Source organism: Macrobrachium rosenbergii, chromosome 10 (genome assembly GCF_040412425.1).
Source record: "Macrobrachium rosenbergii isolate ZJJX-2024 chromosome 10, ASM4041242v1, whole genome shotgun sequence".
NCBI classification, from domain to species: Eukaryota; Metazoa; Arthropoda; class Malacostraca; order Decapoda; family Palaemonidae; genus Macrobrachium; species Macrobrachium rosenbergii.
In genome coordinates this window covers 67,424,655-67,439,561 of record NC_089750.1, presented here as the reverse complement: position 1 = coordinate 67,439,561, position 14,907 = coordinate 67,424,655, and the positions used below count along the sequence as shown (strand labels likewise).

The 14,907-nt window shown below is 36.0% G+C and overlaps 1 protein-coding gene and 1 long non-coding RNA gene across 20 annotated transcripts in view; one reads left to right on the top strand and one right to left on the bottom strand.

Moving 5' to 3' along the window:
* Positions 1–103: 103 nt before the first annotated feature.
* Positions 104–11,315, top strand: LOC136842772 (uncharacterized). Its single transcript, XR_010854355.1, has 2 exons — positions 104–809; positions 11,026–11,315. It is a non-coding gene; the product is annotated as an uncharacterized lncRNA (long non-coding RNA).
* LOC136842768 (rho guanine nucleotide exchange factor 33-like) overlaps positions 9,926–14,907 on the bottom strand; it is a 161,820-nt gene continuing 156,838 nt past the window's right edge. For all 19 annotated transcript variants that reach the window (XM_067110566.1, XM_067110574.1, XM_067110576.1 and 16 more), the window contains one exon: positions 9,926–14,540. In XM_067110566.1, the coding sequence (XP_066966667.1) occupies positions 14,381–14,540 (160 nt within the window). In that variant the 3' untranslated portion in view covers positions 9,926–14,380. The remainder of the gene's footprint in view (positions 14,541–14,907) is intronic.

Sequence of the window (14,907 nt, the reverse complement as noted above, 5' to 3'; positions counted from 1 at the left end):
ATAACATCGTGATGCATTTTCACGACATTTGAAGCTCAGTGCAAAACTTGTTTCCTTTTATTTTTTGCCTGGGTAATCCTTCTTTATTTTTTATAGTAGCACTAGGATGGGTCTTAGAATTTCAATCTAACTTTTGTAGAAAACACATTTGAATGAGGACAGGTACGTAAAACAGCGCTTAGTCTTCAAGACCTAAACTTCATAATCAATCGGTCAGTAACATGATAGTATGAAGTTTGTTGAATGTGGTGTGACCAAGATAACATTGACGTTTCCCGTGAATACGAGGAACCTATAATATAATTTTTTGGCAGTCTTCCACAGAGTTAAGGAATGCTTGCTGTAGTTTACAGAGATTATTTTAGTCGCACATTTCTGGAAATGAGCTCAAGAGGACCCGCACATTTATTTGTCATTTATTCGGCAATGCATATGCAGAGGTGTACGAATAATCAATCACAAGACATTGTATGATACATAGTACGATAATATAAGCCTGGAAACGACAGACGAAAGAAACCAGTTAAGGCTTGTTGGGGTTTATGGCAACGTGAACTTAGCTTTCCGGACAAGTAAACAGTAGTTATTAGTCTGTTGTGTCGTCTTTTTGGTAACCGGTGTTCACTTCTAGTTCGACAGTACGATCGTTTGTGAAGGCGTCGTGTCGTTTTCGCTTATTGCCTTTCCAATGATAAAATCATTCGGAAGATTTTATCATCGGCGTCTAACATCACAAGATATTTCATGGAGGAGGAGGATAATTCTGTTGGGCTAGGCCTAATGCCTGTTGTGGGACTTCGAAAGGTCAGGTAAGATTGACATTCGGAATTATTGTAGTTATAAAAAGTAACTGTGTATCTCATATGTGAGTCAGGGTTGTAACAAGTCATACGTTGTTATTCGTTATGCATTTAATTAAGTTTTTTTGTAAAAGTCTGACCCTTTTGCAAGTTATTTTCGCTGGACGCTGCGTGGGTGAAAGCAGACGGAAAACTTGAAACTTTTAACTGATGCAACCTAACCTAAACATTCCTGTGGTCCTGTGCTGTAACCTCCCCAACCCTCAAATTTTTTCATGATCTGTGTGAACAAGACCTAAATTTCATAATCAGTCAATAAGAAAAATACATATGCTTTAGGCTACAACAAATTAGACCAGGGCTATTACAGTTGCAAACATAGTGTTAGCTGATTGGTATCAGCAATCTTAGCAGTTGGGACTCCAGGAAAAAAACCGGTAGAACCAAGCATTAGCTCCGCGTAGGGGATTTCCTGTAAAACTGACTTTTCCTATAGTATTTTGGTTGCTTGTCAAGAATTTAGCGTTATTTTTTGTCAGTCGACTGTAATTAAGCTCAATTTGGTGAATGTCCAGAACAACTCCGCATGCATAAAGTACCAAAATTAAAAGTAAAATGTAATATTTTTCATATTTAAAGCGTTTTAGGCCACTTCTTATGATGAGGAAACACCCACAATTTTGCCATATTAGCTGTGGAGGGGGTTGGGGGACAGGTGTTGTCTAACCTTATAAGTCAAAAATCGAAAATCATTCGATGGGGAACTAGTTTTTCTGAGAAACATTACAGTAAAAAACCTCATTTTCGAACTAACTCCAGTAAGATTTCGAGGATGCCGATTAGATAATCATTAATATCTCGGATATGGTGAATCTCCTCAAAAAGTGTTCAGAGACAAAGTTTTATTATTTTATACTGTGAAAATTATAGTGTGACCTATTTTCTTATATCTCACCGCGGAGTTGTTCTGGACATTGACCAAATTGGTTTCTTTTGCCTGGTGGTTGGACCCCTGGCTGAGCAACACGGTCTACTAGGTCAGGTTAGGATAGGGTATGTTACGTAAGTATGGTTCCTTTTATAATAGATTTCCTTAGCCAATCCCTTGTTGAACATATGGCTCCCTAATGACTTTCGTATTCACAGAACCATTCCATACAGTCCACAAGGAGCTATTACTTAGAAATACCAAAATCCCAATATTATAGTGTAGTCGATGTGAGAATGTGAAAAGATGGTGCCACACTTGCAACCCCTATGGCACAGGTTTGTAAGGTCTCTGGTTTAGCTCAACATGTTGAGCTAACGTGATATTTTCTGGGCCATGCGTTCAGCTTGACACGTGGCCGCAAAGGTTAGATTACTGAACACCTCATTTTCTAAATGACTGGAGAACTTGTTGAATTATATGGGATTTCCCCACTTTTCATATATTTCTAGAAGCCGTGCATAAAAGGCTAAACTAAATTATCTCACGAATAAGAAGTTAGTGGTCACAGGCCTTTGTGTAGCCTAGTCTACTCTGAGCTTCATGATTTTGCAGTTACTGCTACAAGGCAAAGTCACCTGATTTATACGTAGGAAATTACATCACGGATTATTGTATTTTTCAACAAAACATATATCTTTACCCCAAACTGTTCATTAGCAGTGGTGTCGGCTTTATGATTTGTTTACTTTGTCCAGATAATACTCTCAAGCGACACGTTTTAAGTTTGGTTGAGGTCAGCAAGTTGAGCTAAACATCATTGCAGTCACAGCTGTGACACTGCCTTTACCAACTCCAATGGAAAACTCCCCAAGAAGTGTTGTCATTTGTCAGTGCTTAAGCCCAGGAATGGACACCAGCACTTTAAATGGTAGCCTACACTGTGAAACTCATTTTTATGATGCTGATCAAAGATAAAGCAATGCGCTGTTTAAGGCCACCTAATGTTTATAGGTCACTTAGGAGGGAAGAGGTAATGGACCATGTTGCAGTATCAATAATAAATACTTAGGTAATTATACACATACATACATACCATTGATCTTCAACTTTTTGTGGAACAGTGTTCCATTGTGCAATGCTTAGGTAATTATACACATACATACATACCATTGATCTTCAACTTTTTGTGGAACAGTGTTCCATTGTGCAATGCTTAGGTAATTATACACATACATACATACCATTGATCTTCAATGCTTGCTACTCATACTAACCTACGCTCGGCAAAACATTATGTGGCTATGAAATGGTGGGGTGCCCAAACACTAATAAGTTTTATGGAAAGAAGTTTTGTTTATCCCATTTAAAATAATGGTGGATATTTTACTCGACACCTACTTGAGCATTGACCATACAGCGCTGGTCATTTCTGTCTTGGCTCAGTACCAAGATTATGAGGGTGAATGAAAACCGGGAGGATTGGGAATAAATATTAATATGGGTGGTGGGAGAATGAAAGTACAGTAGTTTATTCACATAGGCATTTCTAAGTAATTGCATTGACTGATGGGAATATGAGAGAAAAGGTGATTCATAGAATAACTGGAAAGAGTCTGGAGTCTTGGAAGCTTAGGTGGGAAAGTTATAGGGTATTGTTAGTCAACTCTCATGAAAGTGAGTGCAGATGTTGAATGCGAATGAAAGAAAAATGTGTGAAATGTTGAGATGAAGTATTTGCATATATTATAGAATGTGTTGTAAGAAGAGTTGTCGTGGCTAGAAATATGGAGATATTGCAGAGTGCTTTACGATGGGTTGGGTTTGGAGAAAGGATGGAGGACAATAGGTTGGTGAAAAGAGGTACTGTACTGTACTGTAATATGGAAGTGTTAGGAAGGAGGAGAAGACAGCTTCAACTGTGTCATGGGGCACTGAAAAGGTTTGATGTGGACCTGTTTCATGAAAAACCCAATATGAGAGTTGTTGACCTCAGTTGTGAATAGGTACCTAGTCTTTAGTTGATTGTGGTGATATGCAACCATGTTAGAAAGACGGCAAAGGGCATAGAGCTAACTAACATGAATATAGAAGTAGATAGAAGAAGCAACCAGATTAATAAAATGTTGGCTTTGGTTAAAAAGGATGCAAGGAATGTTAGAGGCCAAAAATTGAGTGATTTCCATTACCTCATTCAAGAAAAGAGAATGTTTGGCACCTTCATAAAATGAGCAGAATATTCATTGTTGAAGGACTGTAAGGTGGTACTAAGTGAATTATGTGTTGTACAGCACAATGTTTATTGCAAACTTATCCATGCTGTACAAGTAGAAAAAAAAATGAAGAAGAGAAATTCCTGAGAAATTTAAAGAATTGAGTTACAATGAAATCAGAGACATGTATCATAGGCCTAATTAAGTTACAAGAAATCAGAAACATGCATCACAAGAGGAGAAACTTGAAGTTTATGTAGAGGAATCTCCCAATGGCATTATATGATTACCAGCCATTCTATAATGAAATCTTGTTAATCATACTAGGACTGATTTGAATAATACTGAGACTGGTGCAAAAGAGCCTGTAAGATATGCTAGGGATTTAAAGTGCAATTTGGCTCAGTATGATGAGTAGTACATACAGTCGACTCCCAGTATTCACAGATGTGTGCCACAATCCCCTGCAAATAGCTAAAATCCACGAATACTTGACACTCCTCTAAAAATAATTTTCATAGTTCAAACACCAAAAAACCCTCTAAAAATACCTGAGTATTTTAATAGTTTTATCACAAAAAATGCATTCATTCATAAAAATATTAAAATACAGTATGATTAGTGAATATTTCTCTACGAAAAATACTGTGAATAGGTGAATTTTCCATGAAGAATTTGTACAGTATATATGTTCCATAGAAAAAAAATACTGTGAATAGATGAATTTTCCATGAAGAATTTGTACTGTATATATGTTCCGCAGAAAAAAAAAATACTGTGAATAGGTGAATTTTCCATGAAGAATTTGTACAGTATATATGTTCCACAGAAAAATCTTCGAATAGGTGAAGCCACAAATCCGGGACAGCGAATAGGCAGGGGTCCACTGTACTATGGCTCTAATCAGTTCTACCTCCTAGATAAAAACCAACTGGTTGCTCAGTGCTCACATTAGGGCCATTGTTCTCAAAAGGAAACATCATGGGTTATGATACGTACTTTGAGGTCATCCATAACTGCAACACATTCCTTTCTTACCAGATGGTCCATAAACTAGGACGTTTAACCTGCACTCACCATAAAGGTAGTCCTGCTCCTTCTGCTGGGAAGCAGTTAAGAGTGGCTTACAGCAGCTGTTCCAAAGATACCAGAATTTACAGCCACTGGATCAGTGGCATATCAGTCAAAGTAACTTGGGAAGTAAAAGCTCTTGGGGCCTGCACCAGCCTCCTACCCCCCCCCCCTCCATTTTCACATTTCATCACACTTGCAGGCTTAGTAAGGGCAACAACTTGTGCTGGCATAGCTAGTGTATAGCCAGATACCAACCAAAAAGGAAAGAATTCAGAAAAATTCCAGAGATGCCAGTCCCAAAATAAGAAGTTGTCCGTAACACTGCTCAGTTTCTTGACTCATTGAGAGCATCCTTAACATTTAAAGATTTTATCTGATGTTCTTGATTTTTGGTGTATCTCAGAAAAACTGACATAAGTGCTTAGTCTTAATCAGTCACTTTTAAACTTACCCATTCCCTGTCAGTTGTTCAAGAGGAAGGCATTTCAGCATTAGTTTTTACTTATGGATTTAAAACCTATCTAAATCTGCAAGGGTATTGTCTTGATGCCATACCATTCCATTAGGCCTATATGAAGGCAGGAATGCCCTTAGATCTGGTGGGATCCTCCTTTGGATTATGCATGAGCTTGCAGATCTTGCCCTTCATTTTGTATCTTTTTTGATGGCTGTGGCCTAAACATGAGAGTTTTAACCTCTTCAACCACTACAGGTAAAGTCTTCAAACCTATTCAGTGATTACCTCTTAAAAGACTGGTAGTCTTAGCTGCCACCTGGAACCATAAACATTTTCTGTAATGCAAGATCAACTGGTAGTATATTATGTTCTGCTTACATCTGGTCATCCTTCCAGGAATTGGGAAATACATACTGTGTATTGCTCTTGATTTTTTAAGGCCTTATTAGGTAAGCTTAAGGCTGATAGTTTGTCTGTCTCGCAGTAAATATTTAAAGTTTTAATGAGATTAGTTTATTTCATTCTATCTTTCCTCTCACCAACGTAGGTTTAGGAAGGTGTGGCAATTCACATAGCTAGTTCATGATTGGCTAAAATCAGTGTTTTCCAGTATCGTAGACTTACTTTGATAAAGATGCAGACTATTTCTTCAGTACAGTAATACAGTACATCTGAATGCTTATATATACAGAAAACCCCCACACCTGATGTAAATCATACACACACCAATTTATTTAGGTAATGTAACAGTACAAGCACATCTAAGAAAAAATTGTAACAAATAGTCTGTGCAGATCAAACACAAATGAATGTTGGGCATTCAGTACTCGTTGTATCTCATTGTAGGTCAATAAAAACAATCTGGCTATGTGAGTGCGAATATAATAATTCCTTGCATGTAAATTACATGAGTAGGTTAACATATGAAATAGCGTGAAATTGTCTATGAAGCTGACTGAAATGGGTGAAAAGAACAGCTACTGCAACATTGGCTATAGACAGTGGGAAATTTGAGCTAATGCATGACAATGGTGTTGTGGTTTTCTTTTCAGAATACTTTGCATATTTTTTAAGTCTTTTTATTGAGATATAATACTTCAATAATTAGGCAAATTTAGGAGTGCCAAATAACTTATCGAGAAAAAGTTTGAAATCCCACAGAGTTCCTGTCGTCCTTTGTGTATTGACGACATAAAAGGGTAGCCTTGGCCTTTTTTTTTTTTAAGGCATTGGAATGATACTTAAAATGGAATATTATACTTAAGATGGAATAAATAAATAAAGGTTACAATAAGAAACTAATTTTGATTGATATGAAATGTGTTTAAAAGACCAGTAAAATCAAACATCTGATAAATCAATAGCATAAACCTAACTTCTCAGTGCTTCTTGTTCTTGTAGTCATCATCATTAAAGGTTATTTTTCTAGTTTACAGACGTAGATATAACTTTTGTATCGTAATAAGATTTTTATATTCTTACAATAACACTGTACATAAAATAAATTTTGAATAAGGAAATCTTGTGATGTGAACAGTTTATAAGCATAGATCTACATGTAGCCTGGGCACTACCAGTTAGAATAAACTTAAAACATAATTACTGAAAACCCATTGTTTGTTTGTGTTTGATATGAGTAGACTGCTTGATGATACAAGCTCATCTTTCTTATGCTTATATACTGTAGGTATATCATCGACACAAATCTTCATGTTTATGATTTACAGAAGGTTGTTTGGGGTTCTTATATATATATACCGGGTAAACATTCAAATATGTTGAAGAAAGTTCTAATATTTAGCCTATCACAATAAGCCAACAATATTGGAAACATTGATTTTCAGCCAATCATGAAGCCCCCATATGCACATGTGCCATATCTTTAACCACAGGTGGACAGATGAGATGAAACCGACTATAGTTTATATGTTACAGGAAACAATGCCAGGTCTGTCCCTTGCCTTATCTCTAGTGGTGTCACAGGGATTTGTTCATCCCTGTACCCCAGTGATGTCTCAGATCTCATCTTGTCTCACCCACTCATTTACATAATGCTACACCAGTTGTAGAAACCCCCTCCTCTTTCACAACCTTCCTAGGAAACTCATTATCAAATCTTTTTAGTCTTGTATAATTCTGTTTTAGTAGAATTGGTTTGTGTTTCAGAGTAAGATAGAAAAATCTTGGCTGTTCACTTCAATGCATATAAAATTGTTTCTTCTAATTTTGTTATCTGGTAATCCTTCAACCTTCAAAATATCTGAGAATCTGAAAGCTGAGCCCTTCAGGTCTTGGCCCAAAAGAAATAAGTACTGGTATGTTTTGGAAGGCTGACATCGTTGGTTTGGCAGTTGGTACGGTAATCAAAAATAATTTATATGGAGTAATGGTCCCTCCTTTGGATTCTTTTTGTACACCATTCTTCATGACAGTTGAACTAAAGGCTTTATGTCCAATAAAAGACTTAGATCTTAGTGCCAATGTGCATTCACTGCACATCAGGCCTTGCATCACAGGTATACTGCGTGGGAGCTCCAAACATGGGGCTGTTGTGATCAAGTCTTCATACTTTCCACTGTCAGTCTCTGAGCATGATTTTGATAGCCATGGTCATTTCGATCACTTCGCTATAAAAATAAAAATGATAATAACACGTACCTCCCTTAAGCACCTAGGTTTTCAGTTGGCCTTTTGGAGATACAGGGTAAAGACTGTATTGTGGATATCTTCATGTACTGTTCAAAGCCTTTCAAAGTTCCTTCAGGACCTGAAGGGCACTGTAGCCATTAACATCAGGACTTGGAGAAGAACAGTCCTCCCTCAAAGCCAGACTAGGTTCCCACCAGTCTTTTTCCTCTAGGATGGATGAAAAGTCATCCCATCCCTTTCACTCAGTCTGGCCTGGCTTCGGCCACTAAGAGAGGGGAGGAAAAAAGGGAGGGAGTTGCTGAAGTTGACTCTTGGGTTTTCAATTTTTTTTTTTTTTATTCTGTTATTCATAAAAATCAGGAGTTAAAATGTCCTAAATTTCCCATCATTCCCATTGCTAAAGCTTTATATTAACATTATCTCTTGCACAAGCTAGGTGATATATGTCATGCCATTTGGCTAGAATCCTGGTAATCTGTGTTCATTATGATGGCTACAGACTTCCCTTCAAGGATTGTTGCCCTTCTCTGTCCCATAGGCCAGTCCCAGTTTCAAATTATTCTCCAACCCCATCATAATATTCTGCTCATTCAGTGTAGGTACAGACAATTTTGGAGAACATGCTGGAAGCTGTAGACAACTACTTTCCAGGCTTATACAGTCATGTAATCTCAGCGGAGAAGGTGACAGGAGGATAGAGACCAGTCATCAGTCTCACTACATTGAATGAGTCTGTACATTTCTCATTCAGGATGTAGGCCTCACATTCTGTGTTGGGTTCTATCAGAGCGGTCGGTTTCATGCTTTTCATTATATCTGAAGAATGCATATTTTTAAATACCTTTCCACCCAGACTCTTGGATGTATTCGACCTAGTGACTGCTTACAGGTGCTCACAGTAATATTAGTTTGGGTCCGTTTGTTGTGAATCCTTATAATACACTGTCTCAACAAATGGCTAGTCCTGGCAACTTCAGAGGTGTGTAGTTGCCACTTAACTGGGGCTGACTTCTCTCGTTTTTTCATGATCTGTGGATTGCGGTAGACTGGGAGGTTCAGTTTTGTAGCAAAATAGCAGATGAAGTACCTGGGAATGTTGAGTGGCACACTAACAAAGGTCTGTCATATGGCCAATCAACTCAGCAAACTCATGGAAGTTTCAGATCACTTCCTGTTCCACTTAGAACAGTCCACTCGTGTTTAGCAAGTCTTCAACAAAAAGGTATGGTCTCCTTTTCCTGTGTGTTTGGCAAGGCAGGTCCGTACTTGGGCAGCTCACCATGCCATTGAGCTGTTGGCCAGGTTGTGGGGGCAGAGTGGTCCCTGCATCTGCACATGATGGAGAGGTTGTCTGAGGCTTTGGTAACTGTTAATTGATGTGTTTGGCACATAGCTAGAAAAGGAGGTCCTAGTGTTCTGCTTGCCAGTACAGTACAGACCCTTGGTCTGTAATGCAAGCTGCCTTATAACTGTCATTAATTGTGCAGATAATATCTTCAGCATTTTTTGGCTATGCCAAAAGCTACATATTTGATCTGTGGCATGTTTTTTAAGATGATTTGGTCTAGAAGGCATGTCTAGAGCCAGATACTATACGTGCTTCCTTGTCAGAGGCTGACTCGTATTTTGCCAGATATTCATCTGTTTCACGATTCAGTCTGACTAGTCTTGCATGTGCTTCCAAGGGCATTTATAATCAGCAGACAGCCCTCAATTAGTATACACATGTAGAAAATAATTGTAAAATTTTAAACAATTTTGCATCATGGTATTTTACAATTTTGTATCATGGTAGTGAAACAAGTTTCATTTAGCAAGTATTTTTTTTATTTATTTCTAGCAACACAGTACAGCCTTCAGAATATTTTAAAGAGGACGGTTCATGAAATATCAGGAAAATGGTGTAGTAAAATCTGTAACTGGAAATAGGAAAATTCATAACAAGAGTATTGACTGAACAAACAATTCCTGTTGTATTTGCATCCTTACTTACAATAGTACAAAGCATCGATTTCGTAAACTTAATTTCTATTTTTAAATTCACACCATAGTACAGTATCTTGCAACATTATTTCTCTAAAAAATCTTATAGTTCAGATTTACTTTCAAAACATACATATAAATTTCTGCAGAGCTCAGACTGAAAAGAATTTCCAATGTCACTTGAGTTGTTCACTAAGATCATCAACTAAAATAATGCTCACTTGAGAAAATATCATAACTACTGTACTACTTAAGAGAAAATCAAAGAAATACTGTAAGGTTGGTTGAAAAAAATGAGATTTGCATGCTACTTTGTAAATGACCCAGTCATAAATTTTATTGTTGGTTATCTAACATGAAAATTTGTAGACAGCAGTTTTACTTGGCATGTGACAGTAAAGAACTTGGATATTATTTACATTCCTTGCACAAAGCAAGGGTCATCAGTACAAACACCTAAAAAATAAATCGCCTATTTTCAAGCTCCAATTAATGTTATACCAGATAACTGCATCAGAAAACACTTGGCAGTGTAGTAGTTGCATGTAATATATAGATCAATTATTTTAGAGTGATCTCAATTACAGTAATTCAGATGATATGACTTGTAGCGATTATTCACTACTCATGATGTTCTTAAAGCTGAAAAATTTTTGTCAGTAAAAAAGTACTAGCACAACAGACCTGCAGAGGCATACATGGAGGAAGCACAAGTATGCCCAAATATTTGCACATGGCACAGTGCTGCAGGAATGCATATGTACATATATTTTGTATATACACCTCACATGCCTTAAAGTAATGCAGATGATTCCACATCATCACTTAAAAGCTTGTAATGCAGTTACTGCTGGTGCTGTACTTATTTCCCTTAATGGATGGATTTTTTGTAAATACTGTATAGTACTATTTTACTTGCAGGTTGAAAAATCCAGTAAACTACTTGGTGAAGATAAGCCAATAGGAGAAAAAGAATGGAATGGAAGAAACGGAATCTTCTTGCAAAACAAATCTAAAGGTTCTGATGTAATATGAAAAAAAATTAGAAAAGACCTATACTAGGAACTTATTATTAAACAAATAAGAAGGAAGATAAAATCATTTAACTTCTATCAAAATAAAAGAAATAACAAAAGTGCATACAGCTAAGAGGAAATAATTGAGGATAAAGCATCCATATCTTATATTTTTCAATAAAGAATAAAATACAAGTTAGCAGTCATTTTGGCACCTGAATCAAGTCAATCAAAAGAGATGACATTGGGGATTAAAGACCATATTCAGCAGGAGTATTACAGGAAGTGAAATGGGTGTAAAAAAAAAAAAAAGTAGGGAACCTAATGGGAAAAATGTATAACATTCTGGAATAATGAAACTGATATCAAGGTTTTCAAGAGAAAAAGGATGTAGATTACTGCTTAGAAATTTAAGATCTATAGATAAGGGTGGCACATTCATTTAATACTTGGTGCAACGTAGTTCAAGGAGGCCAACCTATATCACATGTGTTGCCCCTTAACTTGAAACAAATCTCTTGGTACTGCATCCACATTAAATACCAAAAACCACAATACAGTAGTACATGTATTCTAATTCAATACTGTATTTCCTTAGTTTTATGCCAACATATTAAGAGGTAATAACATTTGGAATCTGTTATAAAAAAAAACTGTAGATCATAAAGGTATTTTGATATTGTCTACTGCCAGTTTGTTGCAATGTAACCAGAGTATCAGGGTACTCTCTATTACACTACAAAATAATCTGCAGTCTGATTGATATCCTTTGACTTGTAAAATAAAACAGCTTGTACAAACTACAAAGCTAAAAGCATGGCTCCTAGAGTACACATTAGTACAAACATTTTTAAAACTAAGTCTTCCAATAAAGTAGCCAAAAATTCCTTAGATTTTCAAGTTATAAACATTCAGACAGCCAAAAGCCAATGGCTAAAGGTCGGAACCTTTAAAAAATAAAGAGGACTTGCAACAGAAACTTAAGTACCACTTGTGCAGGGCATAATGATGTTCTCTAACCTCACTCTCAAAGTTATCCATATATATTCAGTTTATATTCAGTTTCTTACAATGAAATCGAATAGCTAATATAGATCACACATGATAAGCTTTTCTTTTATGTCGTGAAGGCAATTTCCACAAAAAAATTAACTCGTGCCTCAATTATTTTCATGAGACAAAAAATATACATTTTGTTTGTCAATGTGTGAAAATTGTTGTTACACAAATACACTGTTATACAAGTTTATCCAAGCAAACTTCAAAAACTCATCAAAGTATTAACTCCAATATGTAAACTAATTTTCATAATGGGATTATACTCCACTAACAAGTGTTAAACTAAAGGAAAGTTATCCACTTAGTGGGAGAAAACCAGTTTTAGTGTTACAGTAACACCCTGGAGAGTGAAGCAAAAGTATTGTATATCAAAGATGAAATTTTAGTCTCTTGATTCACAAGAAAAACTGTAAAAGATGAATGAAGCACAGAAACAGAAAAAACTCTATCGCAGTCTATTCTCTTCTGCTCTGCTGTAATAATCTAACACTTTGAGACAAGAGTAAACAAAGGAAGACACTCCAAAACCCTACGCCATCCAAAATGCTACATAACCACTGCAGATGCACAGCAATGAAACCCATCATTCTTTGTGCATTCATCTCATATACTTCTTATGAGGAAGCTATTGTTTACCATGAATTATACAACAGTTATTCATTAGTTTTAAACCACCTAAAATCTTATTAAATAAATATTGAATACATAGGCTAAACTTCAAAACCTGTTCCCTACACTTGAACACTCCCACCTAAGTACTGGAAGTCACTCTACCATAGGTAACAGCGATAAACTTTCCTCAGTGGGGTGAGTAAAATTCATCACCTTAAAAGAAATGCTGCAGTATAGCACATAATATATCTATGTATGTATTTACATATGAATCTGTTATGAAGCACAGTATAATTATCTATTTTACTTAGCAATGGAAAGGCCCTGCCCTCTCAGCCAACATGAAGTTGATGATATTTGATAATTTACAATGATGTGATACCACAAATACTTAAATCTGAAGTAAAATAATGACCCTCAACAAAAAAACAAACAAAAAAATGATCAGGAATATTATTTACAGATGCAGTAAAGGAATCAGATTTTGGTCTTTCAGTTTATACAGTTCTATACAAAATGTTGCCAATTAAATCCATCTGGGCTATGGTATCACTGTCCTAAACCTAATGGTACTAAGTATACATATATATTATCTACTAACTCTTGTATATACATGTTCTAAAACAAATAAATACATTCAAATTCAGCTATTTAAACAGATTCACACAATAAATCTTCAGGCACTCAGGTACTCCATTTTTGCACTCTGACATCCACTGAACTGATGTTCCTAGCAAAATAAAATTTTCACCTCCCTAAATTTTCATCACAATAAGTGCATTATCATCAAGTTATTTAATTCAGTACAGTTTTCTCAAATGTATGCAACAGATGCATTCATAGAAAACCAAACATTTCTCAGTCACGCTAAAAATTTTTGTTGCCACTAAAATACACCAGTCTATGATCCAGAACTTTTCAAAATACACGAGAAGGTTGTTAACTATTTTTGTTAAACATCAACACTGTGAAACTCACACTTGGAAACTGTTAGATTATGTAATTTACAGCTATTGTATCATTGTTTTTCACAGTCAGAGGACGGAATAAGGTAAACATGCTGCCTTTTATAGCATAAAGCAAGCTTGCAGGCACATTCTCAATGTAAAATCTTATGCAATTTGCATATTTAGATGTAGAAACATGCTGATGCATAATACACTACAATACCTCATAGTCAAACACAATTCAGCTCAGGCACCATTATTTATACCAAGCATTTACAATAAACTAATGATAGCAATGTACCATCAACATTTACAATAAACTAATGATAGCAATGTACCATCAACTGAAAAACGCTCATTTCAAATCTGCACGCAATAAAAAAAAAATGCTCATGGCATTTCACCGTGTCTTTTTGTCACTACATCAAAAAAAAAAAAAAATCATTAAATTAACTCAAGAATAATAGCCTTTATGATATTACAAGATGGACTGTGATTTAATTTCTAAATTAGGATGAACATGGCAATAAAAAATAACTGTCTTCTATGACCCAGCTTCAGCTATGCATATTATATGTCACCAGCTGCATAAAAGTAAGTTTTTCAAGAATAAGACTGATTCAGCAAAAGTAGGATGCCTGATTAGACATTCGAGCAAGGGTTTCCTTCTTCATCTACAAAGTCACCAACTAGTGAGAGGGTTGTTGAAGCTGTAGCTGTTGGCTGGGCACTGGTCACAGATTCAGGTGCTGTTGGAGGGGCTTCCCAGTAGTCTCCCTCATCACGCCCACGGGAGGCCACTCTGAAGGAGGAAAATATATACAAAAACTTTTAGAAACATGCAAGTATGAAGCCTATGACAACGGGGTAAATCCAAATGCATCCTCTTTCACCTTTCCTATTCTCTTAAGGTGAGAAATAGTAAGGTTATTTCTACATTGAAGCGCCATGACCTAACATATACATTAAATATCTGTACATTGAAATTTACAAAAATATGAGTTGTATGAATTTTTATCACTGGTGAAAATGATTTATAAAAGCTGTAAGTAATATTTCATGTAATTTTTATGTTCCAAGTGATGACAAAAATACTTTACTGTATTTATACATTTAATGTCTACACAGTTTACTGTAGTCTAAACGTCTTGGGAGAGCATGTCTCAAAA